At 39.6% G+C, this 15,019-nt stretch overlaps 1 protein-coding gene across 1 annotated transcript in view; it reads left to right on the top strand.

Annotated features, from left to right (window-relative positions):
* The window catches only part of ENPEP (glutamyl aminopeptidase), a 42,335-nt gene continuing 38,057 nt past the window's right edge, over positions 10,742-15,019 (top strand). Inside the window, exon 1 of the mRNA XM_021395700.1 lies at positions 10,742-11,936. Within this exon, the coding sequence (XP_021251375.1) occupies positions 11,924-11,936 (13 nt within the window). The 5' untranslated portion in view covers positions 10,742-11,923. The remainder of the gene's footprint in view (positions 11,937-15,019) is intronic.

The raw sequence follows: 15,019 nt of genomic DNA, 5'->3' as shown, positions 1-15,019 counted from the left end.
CCACCAGGAGACAGGCCCACACCTGCATACATCTGAGGTGGAAACTGTCCTCAAGGCAAAGGCTCAACCTTTCCTCACTGGAGAGGTGCTCCAGTCCTATGATTGTGTTGGAGGCCCTCCTCTGAACCTATTCCAAGAGCTCTATGTCTTTACTGTGCTGCGGGCCCCAGGCCTGGACGCAGTACTCCAGATGGGGCCTCAAATGTGCCGAGTAGAGGGGGACCACCACGTCCCTCTCCCTGCTGGCCACTCCTCTTTTAATGTACCCCAGAACATAGGTGCCCTTCTGGGCTTCCAGCTCACACTGCTGGCTCATGTCCAGATGCTCGTCCTCCAGGACCCCCAAGTCCTTCTCCACAGGGCTGCTCTCAAGAAGTTCTTCCCCCAGTTTGTATAAATACCTGGGACTGCCCAGTCCCAAGTGCAGCACCTTGCATTTGGCCTTTTTGAACCTCATAAGGTTCACATGGGCCCACTTCTCCAGCCTGTCCCGGTCCCTCTGGATGGCTTCCCTTCCCTCCAATGTATTGACTGCCTATGTGAGCTCTGCCTTAGGCTGGAAAAATATGAGATTAGGATGAGAGTGGATTGACAAAGAAATTGACCTGTGCCTCAATACTTCATATAATCTTCCTGTTATCTAAATTGGCCTTCTCCAAGGAAAACTGGCTAAAGGTTGTCACAGCAGAGTAATAAAATAAATAAATAATTCATGTAGATGATATAATCCTCACTGCATTAATTCTGTTAATGATTATCTCCCTGCCAGTTGATGTCAGCTGCAAGTGTCAGAACATGCTCAGATTTCTCTTCGAAATCCTGCTATTCTATTAATATTTCTTGATCGCTCTTCCTGGACTATCTTACATGCAAGATTTTATGATTACCGTTAAGTTTTTTAAGAATAACCTGCAGTGGCAATAAAACTGATCTTTTAACAGAAAAGTATCTATGAGAGAGCAGGACATACTCTAAATTAAACATTATAACTTCTGTTAAATCTACACTACATTTCTTTGAAGTATGAGACAATTTAATAGAACTTTCTAGTAAAAGTTTGTACGATATGAATATCACCCGGGTTGGACAGTATGGAAAAACTGACTTGACAGTAAGTTCACCTTACTTTTCATCTGGTAGGAAATATATTCTGGCAAGTTCAAGGTGAAAGTCATCTTTCACCTTTTACAAAGGAGCATACTTAGTGCTAGACCACAGCAGTACTATTAATCAGCAATTGTTAGCATTTTCAGCAGATAGTAAACAGCCTGTGCACCACTCTGGCATTTACCTCTGCTCAGCTGGCTTCCTCCTCTTTGGACAACAATCCCCTCCAGCAAAGAGTTTGCCCAAACCCCACAGGCAAATGGTATCTGGTGCTAATCACCTGTACCAAGCACAGGTTTCCTGTGCTGCAGCTGGAAATTATCATCCCATCACTGTTACATCCTATTCCAGCCAGAGGAAAGCTGAATAGAAAGGGGTGATATTTGCCAGTTTTCTTTGCAAGCCAGGACACACTTTGGCACTTCAGAAGTGAGAAATGGAAGATTCTGCACTTATATGATCTACTAAAAATGTATAATATAAGGAACAATATGTGAAAATAGGTATTGTAAATACCCAGATATCTGCTTGGATAATTCCCATCTCAAAATTCAATAATTGTTAGGTGAAGGTTATGTAAAGCTAAGATAATTTTTTGTTAGATATGGATCAGGAAGCACACTGTTGCAACAATTACCCCAAGGACTAATGTACAGCTGTAATATACCTGTACATCTCCAAGCTCACTGAGCACAGATAACAGTTATGGAGACTTTACTGTCAAATGTATTCCAAACGAAGGACCTGGTAATAAGTTAACAGAGCATCATAAAAGATATGTTCTTAAGTACCCAGAAGTTCATGTGTGGCACTGTGGAATAGATTTTTTCTTGCTCAAATAAACATGCATATATAATGCAGTAACCTCACTTATTTGCTATCAAAAGGAGGCTAGAAGATGCAATATCAAGTGATAGTCTGCCATATTAGCCTGATTACTGCTATTTAAGAAACATATCTACAGTAAAGCAAAACATCTCATTACTTATATTAACAATGGGAGGTAGGTGCCCAGTTTCTCAGTGTATGTTAGTCTGACAGATTTCTATGTAAACATTACATATTGCTGAAATCCTGAAAAGTTGAGGTGTTCTGCAGTTTTTTCAAGCTCAAATGAGATCAGCAACTGAGCAGCTCTTAACTGAGACATTTTTCTGAGTTCACCTATCACTTCAGCTTTCAGACTGGACAATGCTTTCCCATCTGATTTCCCAGTCACTTGGACTTTTCGTAAGTTCAGCAGTAAAGGGAATCAATTAAATGTTAAGGTGTGTAGGGTCAGTAGTCTAAATCTTGAGGTCAGGAAGGTATTGTCATTCATTGGATAGAGATAGAACAATGTTGTTTGAATACAGGTGTGCCTAATAGAGTCGTGCTGTAACAAATTTTTCACTGCAGTATCCAAGCAAGATAACAGCCATGAGATTTGCATGATTATGTAACTCCTTTTCAGAACACCCTAACTAATAAACATGCTCCCAGGCACCTTGGAGCAAACTTCAGCGATATCAGCATACAAGAACTGTTGCCTCCAGACAGCAAACAACAAATAAATATTTCTATTGTTTTAAACAACCTGTAGACAGGTGAAGGTCCCATTGATTCATAACATTAAATCATACCAGTTTCATTGAATAACCTACATCTCTTTTTTTGAATAGAAGTATTGATTCCAGCTTTTTTTCTCCTTAACAGATCTGCACTTCAACAGGAACTTCATGTTTATTGTTCTACACTCTTGGTGTCTCAAGTGATGCAACTTGTGACAGCATCTGACCTGTTATAATTGCAGTCACAAGACAAAAAATGCTCTTTGAAGACATCATCTGCACTTCATTCAGGTGCCTTTTGCTCAGAGGTAATCTGCATTGCTAGATTTTATGGTATATGATGAATTTTTGCAGTACTGCTGTACTTTAGAAGAAAGGGAATTACTCTTAGGGATGACTGTTAAAATCTTGAAATAAACTAATTAAACAGAAGCAAACATATTCAAGGTCAGAACAAAGCATAGCAGGTACAAGATGAGAGCTTGTTTACCCTGTAGGAAAAGTAGTTTGTCTCCAGAAATAGATGGCAGGCTTCTCCTGATACCAGCACTTTCAGAATACCAAATTCTACTCTCGCTGATATGGCAGAACCCCACTGTTTAGATTTTTTGCTCAGAAGCCCTGAAACCAAACCGTAGCATCAGCATTTGACTTCCAATGCATCTCTGCCCATTTGATAGGGAAGGTACAGATGCTGAAACATTTGCAAACTGAGCAAAAAACTAGGCTTGGATATTCCAGCTTATAAAATAATTCTGACAAGGAAAAAGAATAGACTTTCCTCCAAGGGATGCTGAGATTTTGGTGTTATTCAAGAGGACTGTGACCTCATTTCCTTTTCAGGAAAGACAGCTTCTTCCTCCACATCAAGAGCAAGCCTATCCTGAGTCTAAAATGAAAGCAAATGAAATAACTAGGGTTTGAAGAAAGTGGTATTTGTGAAACTGTGTGACTATTTTGTGGCCATGCACAGTTCTGCAAGCCTTCTATTGGAGGTGAAATAGGCAAGGAGAATTTCAGGCTTAAATCTAAGAAGTCTCCAAATTGAAAAAATGTTTTCAGCAATGATTACCTGAAATCAAACTCCAAGGCTATGCTCTTCTAATTCATTTTATTGTACAATAAAACATTTTATTATTTTAATTCAGTCAACACTAAACCTGGAGATGTTGGTTTGTTTTTGAATACCTTGCATAAAAATGTCTAATCTCAGCAGAATCCTGGTGAACTGCAGGCCACCAGCAATAGGTGCTATATCTCATGAAGCTGCCACAAATGTTGTGGAAAGAAGTATTAATTTGAAAGTCACATATTTGTACCAATTTTACAAGTGGCTCAACGAATACTGACTCCTCTGTTTTATGATGTTAATGGAAGTGAGCTCTGGTATGCTTCTTTGTGACAAGAAGTTTGGCAGTGAAGGGGTTGGGCAGAAGTTAAATACTAATCCAGAAACTTTCTGGTCACAGAAACTGAAATCTTGTATCATGTCTTGTACCTAAATAATAAGAGAAGAATATTATGGAAACATTGGATTTGATTTCTAAGAGGCTACTGTATTCAGGTCTCCTGAATTATCAACGTTCCTTTAATAACAATCAACATTCTCACAGTAAGCTGATTTCTTCTCTTTGCAAAGAAGCCTCCAGAGAGACATAAGAAATGTGAAAGTTGTATTAATCATCAGCATAACTGCAGAACAAATGATACACCTAGCAGCTTCACTATTTCTTTAAATCAGTCCATGCCAAGAGGTCTAATGTTGCTCCTACATGAATCTTTCTTCATTCAACATCCTTTTTCCCTCATTAAAAATTTAATCTACTTAACGATAGTTTTCATTTTCTAACCCAGACAACCAGCATGCTTTGCAAACCTGCAGCCCAGAATTTCACAGCAGGGCAAGCTGTTCTACCTACTGTGTAGCCTGATACAAAAAATCTGCAAGCTTTTCATTCTGATTCTTCCATAAAGAACGCAGTCTTTTTCATTTTATGGTGTGCTACACTGGAAATGCTACTAGAGTTGGTACATTCGCCATGGACAGGGAGAAATGCTTCCAACATCTCTCCTGTAAAAACTGCTCCCTCCCACAGCTCCTGGAAGAAGTATTGCCATTGCATACTGAAAAACACCAAGAAAGACAAAATTAAAGCCTTGACAATAGGTACTACAAAGGCATATTGTTGACCAGGTTTCAAAGGCAGTCATAGCATGATAGAGTTGAGGAGGATAACTTCAGATCAGATGAGAGACTAATTGATTCAAGTGCAACTCCCAGAGATCTGGAAAAGTGGCTGCAACAAGAACAGTATCAGAAAAGTATGAACTGAAACCTCAGTTATTTTAGAAAGTCTAACACTGCTTTTGGATAGCACCAGAACTGATCTGGAAGATCAGTATACCTAACCATGTGTATTGTCTTGCAAATGAATGCTGTGTATGTCAGCATTTTTACTAAAATGACACTGGTTCCTTTTAAATTCCAGAAGAATAACTTAAATCTATTACATACAAGAATGGGCACAGTTTAAGTTATTTAGTAATGAAATGTTAGAATCTGGCTTTAAGAACAACTGTGTTGTAAAAAAAATAGTGCAGTTCACTTCATAAATGGTCATTTCAGAATCAGAATGACTGTGTGCACCTCAAGTTTTAGCAATATTAAGCATCTAACTTCAGAATGAGATGGCAAGGAAACATCATTCTGTCGTTTACACAAGTAGAAGAAAGTCCTGATCAGCAAAGAACGCACACAAAGTACAGATGTTAACAGTCATGTACTTAGTAATCTCCCCTCCAACATATAGTGTTTTTAAACTTAAGAGTCTTGTTCATACAATTTTGAAGTTTTTCCCTCAGCTCAAGTTTACTTTTGAAAATCTGCCTCCAGTAATAAACAATCATAGCACTATTTTATACTGGTAGTAAAGTCCATCAACATATAATGAGTCAGAACCATTTCTATATCATTTCAAAATGTGCCGATGAGTTCTGAGCAAACAGTTAACCTCTTACTACCATAACACAGGAAGACCCAGTTTCCATTTAAGCAACAGCTGTGGCTACCTGTACTCAAAATGCTGCAGATCTATTAGCAATAAAGTAGTTGGACAGTGCCTTGACACCATCTGTGTGATCAGGCATATTGACTCAGGTTCCCTCACTGCCACCTTCACACAGCTGAAAAAAGAATAAAATCTGTTTTATACTTCTGGGCAATGGGGAGAATAGGAGTATTGAATCCAGATGTTCTCAGGGCAGCATGCATGGGAGGAGCATGCCCATTCTAGGTCTTCCACTCCAGTCTGAGTGACTAGGCAGCAGGGAAGTGGATTATTCTCAGAGAAGCTAGTGAAAAGGAAGTGAAACAATATTAAAACAGGAGGAAATAATTTCACTCTCCACACCTGTTCTTCATTTTTGTGAGTGAAACTTCTACTCCTGTTTATGAATGAGCAATGAAATTGCCGCAGAGTGAGACAATGGAAGCCTGTAGTTCTGAGAATAGCAAACTTTTCTGAGATAGGTAGCACAGGAAAGCTGCATGGGTTTCCACTTGCTGGAACCGGAAAGTAAATCAAAACCTGATAAAAAATAAATCCCTCAAACCCACATTTCCATTGCTTGCAGGTCCCCTAGCTCAAGTCTGTTGAAATTCAATTACCAAAAGTATAGAAATAACCACAGAGCTTTTGGGGCCAGCATAAACACAGGCCTGGTCCTGGCTTCTCTTAGGCTGATGGGAGATGGACAGGAGGTACTGCACGTGTAATGCAAGCATCAGGGAAAAAACCTGAAGTGTTACACTGAGTTATAAGATAACAAATAAGCCTCACTGACTGTCCATTCAGGGTAGATTTCTCTATACACGTATCAATCCCTGACAGCAGCTATACAGAAATCTCACTGGATCATGAGGCTGCATCTCGGAAAGCAAGCTCCTTTCACCACCACCTCCTTCAGCCACTCTCTTGCAGCCTGCTTTAATGCAGAGCACTTAAGGCAGTTTCCTCTGCTTCCTGGTCATTGCCTGGCTTCACCCCTCACTTTCTGGGTGAGGCCAGTAAATCCCAGCAGATCAGGGGATTTGGAGTTGTATTTAAGAGACCAGTTCATCATGTCCCCAGAGGGAAGGCAGCTTTAGTGATTTGCTGCATAAAAGCACTTTCTTTCCCCTGTTACAGTAATTTCTGACACTCCTAAAGCTGCAAACACGTTCTGGAATTCATCCAAGTAACTGATATTTAGAATTTTCCCCTGGAAAAAGCATTGACAGGTAGGGGTCTTTATCAATCACAGAAGAACTCAAAACCTTTGAGCAGATGTATTTTGCACTGCAGAAATGAATCAGATACAGCAAGAGTGGTCTGCCTGAATGGAGCTAACTCATGGCTAGCAAGCTGTTGGGACACTGTCCCACTTGACTGCTCAAAGAGGCTGTGATTCAGGGCTGGACTTAAGACATTCACTGCACAGGAGAATCACTCCAATCCCCATTACCTAGCAGTCTGCCCTGGGCTAGGCTGCAGGCTGAGCACTGCACTTGTAGTCAGATCTAAAGCACTAGCAGGCCATAGAAAGAATTTGCTGGGACACTAGTGCTTGTCACAAGCATCACCTGAAGCAACATAAAAGCTTTCCTCTCTGCAGTACTCCTTCAGTGTATTGCAGGAGACGAAGTCTTGACTGCTGCTGTACTTCAGGGAAGGGCTGACACAATGTGAGCACAGACACCCAGCTCAGTGTGGCAATGGCAATAACCCAGGTGATCAGATAAGCATAACCAGAACTTATCTCTTTATTAAGATGAGGCTGTATTTATGTCTGCAAGTACAGGTATAGTATAGATAAATTATAACTCTTTAGTAGGACCCCAGGAGCTCAGAGGTGTAGCGTCTACCATACATAAGCCTTCAGTAAAACCACGGAAAGCAGGTACTGAAAATGTTCTACTTAATTCTAAAAAATCCTATTTTTCTTCACAAAATTTTAAGTTTAAATTGGTTGCTTATTTGTTTATTTTTTCCCAAAGACTCAGAGCTAAATTAAGTGCTTAAGTTCACAAGCAAGCACTTGAAAAACCAGGCCACTTGCTGAAATGCTTCATGTGAATCTGTGAGTCTCAGCTGAGGGTACGCCAAAACATTGCCACAGAACAATAGGGAACAGCTTGTGCAGCGTGTTAAACTGTAGCAAGTCTGCCTGAAAGCAAGGCAATGAACACTACATTCTCTCCAGCACTAAGCGTACAGTTATTCCTTGTAGGAAGATATGACTCAGGAAAACAAACCTCTATCTTACTAAAGCAGAAAACGCTACTTTTATTGCTGTATCAAGAACATTTTGGTTTTCACTTGGTATTGTTAAAACAACACTGTTGAAATGTTCTACATAGCAATCTAGACAAAATAACCCCAGAATATCAGCAATTCAGGTTATTGGTCCTGGTCCAGGATTATGGCCAACTAGAATAAGCGGGAAGGACTGGCAGATGGAAAGAGGTTTTGGCATGTTTGTGTTGACAAGCAACTAGAATGACAATACTGACTTGAGCCTCCCTGATGTGAGATCATCTGTCACTCCTTCTCCATTTTTTTCCCCTCCTGCAGGCCATATCTGAATATTTGAACGTCTATGTCAGTAACAGATATATTACAGAGCAAACTAGAGGAAGGAGGCTGCATAGCTTCTGGAAAACATTTTCTGAACCTCCAACTGCAGTGAGATGACTCAGACTTCAGAACTTGTGCAGTGATGCCCTTCTATCATAGTTAATTTGATATAAAATTTTTATATAAACTTAATGAAATTAAGCAATATATCAGAGTTTTTTATTGCTGTGCATCACTGTACTAGTGTATCTTCCTTAAAAAAAAAAAAATGTTATTTCCTTTCTAAAAAATTATATGGGGCTTAAAGTTGCAAGAGGGAATTAAACAGATTGAACCTTGCATTATTGCTTTAATCATATAGTTAATAATTGTTTACTTGAAAAAATTAGGTGTAATCACTGTAAAACTATGCCAAGCAGCTTGCCCTTTGATTTTTTTGATCTTGATACTGGCTCAGCAGAACTAAAGAATGCTGTCGATTGCACCATAGATATGAGTTCTGATAATTCAACTGGATATTGCCTTGAGAGTTCAGTAAGTGCCCTTCTCAGATAAGCAGATACTTCAGTAGAATTATTTTAATTTTTTTAAAGCTTCATTTGAAGGCTTCTGTCATTATGAGATGGTTGCCAACAGGATAAGAGCCCGCCATGCAATAAGAATTGCATGTTATATGAACTATGTGTTAGATTACAAATAACCAAGACAAATACTACGTATCTACCTGCCTACACAGCTATGCTGATATTGCTGTCCTACCACTTCACTGCATTCTCCCTTTTCAATTGTTAGTGCCCTACTTTTTTGTCATGTCTAATATGAACAAATGTACTCTCAGGGTAAGGACCAAGTTTCTACCCTAAAACCATTAGGCTGCTTTTGAATGCAAGCATATAAATAGAAAAATGTTCTGTAGGAAGAAGCGTCAATCATCCTGTGTCTAAATCTTCCCCCCAGACTTGGCAATAAACATAAGCCTGAAATTCATTGCATTACTTATTGGTCTCTCTGAAGAGGATGGAAACACTATTGACTTCAGGAGTAGGCTGAAAACAGCATATACGAATATTATTACTATGTGTTCCTAAAAGACATAGCTCCTAAAGGACATAGGCTGAGAAGTTGTCTTTAATATCCATTTTCTTCAATTATGTTTGTTGGTATTTTTGTGGCTTCTATTGTCAGAACTCCTAGGAAAGGAAAATTCCTGCTAGAGGTAAACCAACCAAATAAAAAAAACATAAAACACACACCCCAAAGTTTGAGGGAAAGGAAAAGAATGAATTAAAGTGAAAAAGGAAAGGAAGGCTTTGCAGGAAATACTTGGCTGCACAACAATATTCCAGCCTATAAAACACCGATACTTCAACTCCTTCAGGAAAAGCGGAGACAGCAACCCTATAAATTTAAAAGTGAATTGGTACATAAAACCTAAACTCATCCAAACTCTGATTATCAGTGGAGAAGATTCTGGACAAGGGATTAAAATCTTGAATTGGATTCAGATAGAGAAAGACACTATTTGGCTATTTCCAAGTCTAAGCCTCTATATTCAACACCAAATGGAGCCAAAAAGTATGCAGCTCCTTAGCTGGTTTTAGAAGACAGAGTATTTTGATCATCTGTGAGACATGGAATTCGTGGATTTCATTGCTTTTGCTATTTTTTTTTTTCTGAATAATCTTTACCAAGTTCTAAATCTTGCTTGTCTGTTATTTTATGCTCTTGGCAAGCTGTATGGTTGCATACAAGCTCAAATGTTATATGTCTGAAGAATAAAGCTATCTTCATCCTTGTGTAGAAACTACTACTACTTTGGTTGCTGTTGCTTATAGTAAAAGAATCAATTTAGATGTGAGGAGTTAGCTGTTGGCCAATGAAGTTGTACTCCCAGGTTAGCCTGGGTTTGCTAAAACAGAACTATTTTAGAACATTTCTGTGTGAAAAGATCTGGCTAGTCATTGCTCTGAAGGACATAACTCCCAAATAATACCAAGATAAAAGTAAGTAAGTATTACTCATGTCAAATCCCTCCTCCTAACAAGACACCCCTTTTTGGGCAAGCTTGCTAACTAGTCCTCTAGTGCATATACTTCATCATCCCTCACCAGTTTGTGAAGCTGAGTAATTTAGGAACATCCTTGGGAACCAGTCAGTCTACTCTAATCCTAGTTTTGAAGCCATCTGCTATTCTAAGATTGGGCTGAGGAATTAATGCTCATAACTTCAGATTCCCAGCCTCTGGAATATTTTAACTTCAGAGCTAGATGGAATTACTAAGCTTTTAGAGATCAAAATACTAAATTATGATATGACTAGCTATGCGTACCTACACAAACCTGTTACTTTTATGTATCTTCTTTCTCTGGTACAACGTCTTCAGGCTCTTCTGAGCCAACCTTCTTTTTGGAGTTCCATCCTCTGCTTTGTGACATCGCTTTGCTCCAAAGATCCCATCTTTACTCCTTGATCTGTAGTTTACAAACAGAGTTTCCGGCTTCCAGAAAGTCAAGCACTTCACAAGTTAACAAGGAGCTTTGTTTTCACAACCCCCAGAAGACAAATATCTATTGTTGGTAATTCCGTTACTTCACTGCATGAACAGATTGTGTGGATCCCATTCATACAAGTGACACCAACAAAGAGTGACAATCTTGATGATGGACTCTAGATAGTTTGGCAAGCCATGATCATCCAGAATTAAATGAGGTGGATGATCTGCTAGAAGTCTCATTTAATATAGAGAAACTCATTTAACTGTAGAGATTTGAGCCTTTCAGAGAAAAAAGTTTCCTACATAAATACTCTCTACCTGTTCTTGTATTTACTTCAAACAAACTTCAGTGACTCGCATCTTGCTTTTTGCTGTTGCACCCTTCTCCCCATCATTTTAGGGTGTTCCTAGTGCTCCACCCATGCGACATAAGGAGCGGATCTCTATCTCATGCTCTACCCAATCTCTGCAGTAACAGGGAGGTGAGGACTGATGAAAATTAAGCTAGTTCTAGTGAGAAAGATTCCATGCAGGGCAAATTAGATTGAGTAAATGTGACTGAAGTCCCAAAGATGCAGCTTTTTCTATTTCCATTTTGCAGGCAATAGATTTATTTCAAGGGGAGCGAGGGAAGGTAAATAGATCTTTAATTGCTGACTTTCTTTCATCCTCTAATCTCAACTCATTTTCAAATACCTAAATATAACTACAATCCTGTTTACTAAGGGGAAAAAGGATTATTATTTTTTAATATGATAGCCAAATGAAAGTTAATGCCATTGCAATTGTTTTCTTTTATCAGTTTCCTCCCCCGGCTAAAAAAAAATGAAACCAAGGACAAATGCAGATGTAACAGACTTGCAAGTAACCTAAATACACACAGACAAGGAATTCCTCTTACACTGTATCTCCAACTGTTTAAAAATTTTAACAGTTGTTTTCTCTACCGTTAACTTGTTTCCTTTTACAACACTCCTTTTGTACCAGAAATCACCCAAGCAATTTTTCTCTGACTTGGCACAATTTCTGATGCCTCTTCAGCAGCAAAGGCCCACATGAATCTATGCAGCAGAACAGATCAGGCCTTCTCAGTTCACTGTTCTGTCAATAGTGGCTTGCATGAGAAGTTTCAGGAACAGCATCTGTGACCCCTCACTATGAATGCCACAGGTGAGATGAAAAATTACTAGGAAAGCTTTTCTTCTAATCTGTGTCAAACTCACTGCCTTTGAAAGTTGTGTAAGTATGCTATATACTATGGAATAGTCAAATTATCTTAATCAAAGCCATCTACTATTTTTAGAATTATCATATCCTATTGTTCTTTTAGCAGAGGTTCAAGAACTTTCATGCTTGACTTTGTGATAATTGCTCCCAGTGCACAAAGCTGTAAGAGCAGGATTCAGTGTTTCACTCTCTTCTAGTGATTAGAAGAATGATTGATCTTTCTACTCTGACTTGCCAGTTAACTTAATGCTTTCTTTAAGGTCCCCTCCAACCTAAGACACTCTACGATTTCTTTCTTTTCCATGTTCTTGTTTTTTTCAAGAAAATGAGAAACCCATAATTTGCTATATGTTGAAACATGCCATCAGCTGATGATATATTTGCCACAGTAGTCTCCATCACCTGCTCAGTGAATCTAGTACATTACTTGGGTTTAGAACTACCATTGCATGCTGAATGGACATCCTTACAGGCCTGGTTAATACTTTTCTACTTTTCTCCAAACTCCCACTCTGCTGCTAGAAGAGGGAGCCATACAAATTAGCCTGCCCTAAAGGTTAACAGTTTCAACCTGTGGCCAGTCAAGGTAGGAAGTGAATTTATATCTCTGCTCCATTAAAAGTGCTTTTCTTCTTACACCTTGCTATATAGACCCAGACATAGGAGCAGATCAACATAGCTGTTTATTAAATGACACAGCAATGTTCAAGGGCAGAGGTGGTATCTCAGGGAACCGCAACTTTTATGAAACAGATTACAAGTATTGCCCTGAACTGCACGCAGGGGGGAGAAGGTCTAAGGTATCACACTCACTCACAAAGAAAAGAAAGCAAAAGGAAGCAAGTTCCTAATGCTAGGAGGAAAAAATGACTGCACAAGTTCATCTGGGAATTTCCTACTGAAAGTTTCAGATTTTCCTGAGGGCCTACCGGTCTCCCAGCATATTCTACAGGTTATGTAAACACTCTAAGTGCCCGTTTCTTTTCTCATTTTTTTTATTAGGAATTTGTTAAACAAGATGTTCTAAATGGCAGGAAGATGCTCTATTGAGACAGGTTGAGAAAAATGTCCATATAAGTTAAGTTGTATTTTGTTGATACAGTAGAACTCACCTCAGGCCCGTTTTTAATGAGGAAGTTTCATATTGGAAGCTAGCCTTTCAGGTGCAGAGCCATAACCTGTAACTCTTTTAATTGTCAGTGTTGATAAGAAACAGGTAAGGGTAACTATAATAAATATAAAAAAACATGCTGGAACAAATGAGTAATCATATTCATCAGAATCCCACATTATGTTGTGGCTTTGTATTAGAGGTTAATGATTTTAATGAAAGAACCCAAGCAAGCTCACCCTGGTAACAAGGCAGTAGATGATTAAATAATACTTTAGAGCAAAGCAAATTAAGAGTCTCAGCTGCCTTGTGAACACAAAGAATGTAGGATGATGTTCATATTTCAGGACACAGAATCCAAATCCAGAAATTTGAAACAGGAAGGAGGGAAAAAAAAACAACTAACTCACAGTACTTCCTTGTGAAGAGGCGCTGAGATAAATCCTTTCAGCCTTGATACAAGTGAGAAGTAAAACATCCACCACCAGCCTGCTAGGGGAAACCAGCAGAAGGGATGGTGAGACTGCAAGCATTATATGCAGAGCTTGTCAGACTGCAGCAGGAGGTAACACTGTCCTCCTGAGGCTCCACAGCTGTCAATATGGCACAACTGAGGCCAGCTGTCAAAGATTTTACTGGGGGAAACAGCTGTAACTGAAGAAAACCCAAATGTATCTCTCAAACCAGTTTGAAACATTTGTATTTCCACACAACACAAACCCAAGAGTTAAAAACTGTCAAAGAAAAGACTGAGTGAAGCAAGGATCACTCTAAGCCAGCAGTTACTATGACTAGAGAACTTTCTGGGGGATTCATAATTGCTAGATGGTCTTCAGAGCTGAATATGGAGACAAGATCAATCATTACAGGCATAAGAAAATACAGCGCAAGGGAATTACTTCTGGTACAATTCACTTGTGACCCTGTGGAACATCACAGTTTCACATCTCTCATGTCTTAAATGTTTTTTGGGGGTAGAGAGCCACAGGGGAGAAGTTTACAAGTGCAGTTCTGCCAGAAAGCAGTCACTAAAGGAGATTGCTTCATCCTTTCTTTTTCTGCTACCACAGATTTAATGAAGAGTGTTGGTTTAGTGTAAAGAGACCCAAACTGCTCCTGATGGAGGCAGAGGGGCTCTATTTATTGCAGCATCCCATAATTTCATAGCTGGAGCAGCTCAGAGACAGGCAGGAAATCAGAGGTCCTTTGATTCTGCTGCCCTCATATTGTCTTAGTGTCTCTGGGCACAGGGAGCCAAGACTTCCTTGGCATGGGCCCAGTAAGTACTTTGTGTTATTCCAAGAATGGATTTGGCTTGGGGGAGTTTCATTTGTTGTGATTTGTTGTGAAATTTGATTTTTATTCTTATTTTAAATATACTTTGTTTATGTCCATGTCTTTGACGCTTTCCAGAGCAGCTCTTTGCTCGTTGTTGGTTTCAGTCAAGGATTTCCTGGGTTTGTGTCACTTCTCCCTGAAAGCCTTCAGCAGGCCCATGCCAGTGCTGCTCTTGGCTGTTACCTGCAGAAATCTTATTCCATTTTCTAATCTTAAAATTGGAAATGCTCTTGGAAAAGAGAGGTTGATCATTTGGGGGATAAAATTTAGGATGCATTTACATTCTTGGCAAGTTGTCTGAAAAGATTTTTGGATGTTGCTCCTACAGCCATGGACATGTCACCACCAGCAATGTCAAGACAGAGCAGGTGTCACGGTGTTATCTAAGGGTCTGCATCCATGACAAGGGGGACAGGCCCGAAAGAAAAAAAACGAGAAAAGAGGAAGGAAAAAAAAAATTGCCGGCGAGTAGGGGCCGGCCCCCGGGCAGTCCGGCGGCTAAAGCGGCAGAGAAGCCGCGGAGCCGCACCCTGGGAAAACAAAGGGAAGAGGGGAAAAGCAGGGGACTCGTAGGCGG

Source organism: Numida meleagris, chromosome 4 (genome assembly GCF_002078875.1).
Source record: "Numida meleagris isolate 19003 breed g44 Domestic line chromosome 4, NumMel1.0, whole genome shotgun sequence".
NCBI classification, from domain to species: domain Eukaryota; kingdom Metazoa; phylum Chordata; class Aves; order Galliformes; family Numididae; genus Numida; species Numida meleagris.
Note: the sequence above shows the minus strand (reverse complement) of the source record. Positions and strands in the feature narration are given on the sequence as shown.